The sequence below is a fragment of the Atta cephalotes genome, assembly GCF_000143395.1.
Source record: "Atta cephalotes unplaced genomic scaffold scaffold00003, whole genome shotgun sequence".
Taxonomy (NCBI): Eukaryota; Metazoa; Arthropoda; class Insecta; order Hymenoptera; family Formicidae; genus Atta; species Atta cephalotes.
Window position 1 is genome coordinate 9,204,993 of NW_012130067.1, and position 4,881 is coordinate 9,209,873.

Below are 4,881 nucleotides of genomic sequence, written 5' to 3' on the forward strand. Positions count from 1 at the left end.
TTAAGGTTTACTATTAGGTGTACAACTTTGCTTCCGCCGTTTTTTTTCCGAAATTCGAGGCTTTATTGTAAAAAACTGGTTATACATTTATGATTCAAAGTATTGTCCATCGCTGGCCATTACTTTCTCCCATCTTTCGGGTAGCGTATGAATCCCGCGTCGAAAAAACTGGTTATCTTTTGAGGCTATCCACGAATCGATCCAATTTTTTACTTCTTCAAAAGACCGGAAGTGCTGGTCAGCCAGGCCGTGTGCCATTGATCGAAACAAATGATAGTCAGAGGGAGCAACGTCTGGAGAATACGGCGGGTGGGGTAGGACTTCTCATTTCAACGTACATTTCCAAGTATGTCTTGACCACTTTCGCAACATGGGGTCGAGCATTGTCATGCTGCAAAATCACTTTATCGTGTCTCTCGTTGTATTGCGTTTATCTTCGGCTCAAACGCATCAATTGCGTTCGATACCGATCACCTGTGATTGTTTCAGTCGGTTTTAACAGTTCATAATACACTACGCCGAGCTGGTCCCACCAAATACAGAGCATGACCTTGGACGTCAAAATCACCGTTCTTGAAGCGTTGAAACCATTCGCGACACGTTCTTTCACTAATAGCGGCCTCACCATAAGTATTTGAGAGCATTCGATGAGCCTCAGCCGCAGATTTCTTCATATTGAAGCAAAAAATTAAAACCTCCCGCAAATGACGAGAATTTGGCTCGTAAACTGACATTTTCAATCGAGAATAACTTTATGATGCAGACACAATCGACTAATGTTTCTATGGGGTTATGTTGACAGTTGCCCAAGTTTATTGTATGACATCTATGATCTATTTATTTCGATCACCACTTACCACTAAAGCCATCTATAGGAAAACGGCGGAAGCAAAATTGTACACCTAATAAATTAAAAATATTTTTTTTCATTTTCAAGAGTCTCTCTCTCTTCTTAAAATCTGTATTTTAAGAAGATTTTCATTTTTGAATTTATTCTTATTTCTGTCTCTCATTTTTTCTAACGCATGGAAGTGTTACATCTCCAAAAAAATTGTATAGTTTGACACATTCTGTGAGTTGGAATGAATATTTTCAGAAATGTTATAATAATCATAATAAAATGAATTTTTTCTTAATTTTAAATTAAATAAATTTAAAAAAAAATAAAAGCTTGTAATGAATTTATGTTGCGGAAATACGGCGTATAAAAATTATCTATCTGTATTTTTGTTTAACTACCGCCAGCATTAGCATTATTCACACACGCGCGCGCCCTCACGCATGCATGCACAATGTACGTGCAAAATCCGATCAACAACTTTCCCATGCGTTGGATAATGCTAATAATAATAATGCTGACAATAGTTGAACAAAAATCCATTATAGATAATTTTTATACACAATTTAATTAAAATATAAATATAATTTTGATTTACAATAAAAAATCGTACCTTTATTTTTTTTTAATTTGTAAGAAAAAGATGATTATCATAACATATGCGAAAAAAATTCATTTCATTTCAATTCCACGGAATGTGTTAAACAATGTCTATACAATGTTTTGGAGATAACACTTTCTTACTTTAAAAAAAATAGCGGACGGAAATAAAGATGAATTCAAAATTTATGAAAATCTTTTTAAAGTACAGACTTTACCCATGAAAATGAAAAAACTTTTAAATACATTCATTTTTCACGGAATTACGCTTGAAATTATGCAAAATTTTGGTATAAATTTATGTTGACAAATAATTTTGTTGATGAATGCATGTATGTATACAGTGTATGTATCTATAAAGTCCCACCCAGGCCATATATTTCGGAAATGGCTTTAGGAATATGGAAAAATGTCTCAGACAAAAATTATAGAAAATTAAGGGAGACATATGATGAAAATATGGATTTGACTTGAGTTGACTTTCTGAAGCTAGATCAATGATTGTTGTTTTCTTAAACGGAATACCTCATTTCTTATTCCATATTTTTGTAGCTTACCTCAAAGACTTTTCAAAACACTATAATAAAATATTTTTTTGTTAAGTTTATAACTTTTCGAGTTATAAGGTTTGAAAGTTAATACTTTTATATTAGGTGTATAAATTATTAAGTATATATATTAATTCATGCCGTTTTTTCGCAAACTTTGACTTTATTTTTCAATTACATGAATACATTGATTAATCCTGGAAATATTCTCCGTTAACATCGATGACCTTACATCATCTATCGGGCAATTATCGGATTCCACCACAATAAAAATTTTGTGCTTTTGAAGCGATAAAGTCATCGACGAAGTTTCAAATGTCTTCAATTGATTCAAAGTATGTATCCGATAAGGAGTATTGCATCGATCAAAATAAGTGATAGTTTAAAAGCACTAGTATGATAGTTTGGCGCCGTATGAGGGAGAATTTCCCAGCTCAAGCTGAAGATAATTTTCTTCGTGGTTTCTGCTGTGTGCGGCTTAGCATTGTTATAGAGTAAGATAATTCTACAACTGCCTTGTCCAGTAAATGGCCGTTTTTCCTCAATGATATCGCATTCGGATTAATTAATAATTGTTGTTGGTAGATCTCTGCTTTAATTGTTTAACTTCCCTTGATCCCATCATATGCAAAGAATTTTCTTTCCGAAGCGTTTAGATCAACACCGAAATTATCGTTTTAAAAACGACTAAGCATTTTCTGCATCATTCACTTATTGCACCTTCTCTGTAAGTGGAACAAATCATTTTAGCTGTCTCAAAAGCGTTTTTATTTAGATTAAATGCATGCAAATTGAATACGCTTTTTCGTAAGCCATGATGACCATTACTAATTTTTAATGTTATATTACTAAATATTCAACTGCATGGCATTTTTAATCTTGAATGCACTAGCAAAAGGTGACGATTAAATAATTTATTTTTGTGCAAAGTTGGACGGTACGAATTAATTTATAAACCTAATATATATACAGGATGTCCCATTTTAAATAATGTATTAAGATTTTTCGAAAACTATTATAGATACGGAAAAATGTTTCAAACAAAAGTTCGGAAGGGGACATAAGAAAGTATCATTGATTTGACCTTGGATAGCATTGTTAAGGTCAAATCAAAATCACATTAATTTTATTAAATGGAATTTTGATGCCGGAATCTAATAGCTAATGTCAAGAGCTTTTCAAAACATTAATAAAGTTACTTTTCATTAATTGGCTGATTTACATTTATCCTTGGATTTATTCGTTGGAGCCTATACCAAGATTGATAGTTATTTACATTTATTTTTTTGAGATAATGTATGAAATAATGTTAATGAAAAAACGAAAATATTTAAAAAACAAATGTTCATGAAATTTTCATTAAATTTTGTTTTTAAGCTAAAAGATTGTGTTCAAATAATAATATTTTTCATTGTTAATTTTTTCATTTATATAATATCAATTTTATATAATTATCTTAACGAAAATTTTAAAAGAAAGTTTAATTTTTCTTAACACATTTCTATATTCTAATATTAATCGTATTAACAAATTCTAGGAAGTACACTGTAGAAACAATGGCTCTTGTACTTATGAAGGAGTCACATATGATAATTGGACCGTGTTACCTTCAAACATCACCGGCTGCGAAAGACGTTGTTATTGCGAGATGGGCAACGTATCCTGTCAAGCTGCTTGCAAATTTGTACCAGCCCTACCACCTGCATATTTACCATGTCCTTCTCATCAAGCAACGTTGACGCATGTACCTACTAATCCATGTTGCACACAGTGGACCTGCAGCTATTCTTCGGCACAACTGCCAGGTAAACAACAACACATAGATGGAAACGAAATATTTATTCCTCAATCTCTTAACTAATTGATATTCTTTAAAATATACGCAGTATTTGAAATGATAAATATTGTGCGACGTTTTTAAGCGGGAACACTAAGGTAATTAAAAAATACAGTTTGGCGATTGTGTTAATAAATTATTTGAAACATTTAGTTTAATACGAATTAAAAATTTACATATTATATTGGGTTGTTCGGAAAGTTCGTGCCGATGTTGAAGGAAAATTGAAACGCAGAAAATTTAAATTTTAGTATACATTTATTAAATTTTATTATTTTATTATTTATTAAATAATAAATATAGGTTAGTCGGAACGAACTTTCCGGACAACCAATACTATATGTTTAAAAAAATTAATTAAAAAATATTAATATTAATATAAAAAATATAATATACGAAAATATAAAACATTCAGTAAAGCCAATCCGTCCTTCAATCCAGCTGACATAAAATCTCCATTTGTAGCATCCGAAATAAATAATTTTGTTGTCATCTTAATCTTATAAATGATCATTATTATTTGATCATAACTTTCTTAAAAATAATAATTTGTAATAATCATATTTGTAACAAAATAATGGCTATCTAAAGTTGAAGATTATGATTTTAGTGAATAACTTTTAACTTTATGTGGTCATCACTTTATTAATAATTATTATTTTTGAAAAAACCATCAAATGATCACGATATTATTTTAAATTAAAATGACAAGATCATTTCAGATGTCTACTAAATGAAGATTTTATATGAATCTCAAAGTATGAAGTTGGAAAATTGAAGCTTCTTTAATGTGATAAATTAATATTTTTAATTATCATATTAGGTGTACAACTTTGCTTCCGCCGTTTTTTTCCGAAATTCGAGGCTTTATTGTAAAAAACTGATTATACATTTATGATTCAAAGTATTGTCCATCGCTGGCCACTACTTTCTCCCATCTTTCGGGCGTACGAATCCCGCGTCGAAAAAACTGGTCATCTTTTGAGGCTATCCATCCAATTTTCGATCCAATTTTTTATTTCTTCATAAGGAAGTGCTGGTCAGCCAGGCCGTGTGTC

The 4,881-nt window shown here is 30.9% G+C and overlaps 1 protein-coding gene across 1 annotated transcript in view; it reads left to right on the forward strand.

The window, feature by feature from the left end:
- The window catches only part of LOC105625652 (putative epidermal cell surface receptor), a 67,523-nt gene that overhangs the window by 35,633 nt on the left and 27,009 nt on the right, over positions 1–4,881 (forward strand). The window contains exon 7 of the mRNA XM_012206974.1: positions 3,524–3,791. Within this exon, the coding sequence (XP_012062364.1) occupies positions 3,524–3,791 (268 nt within the window). The remainder of the gene's footprint in view (positions 1–3,523; positions 3,792–4,881) is intronic.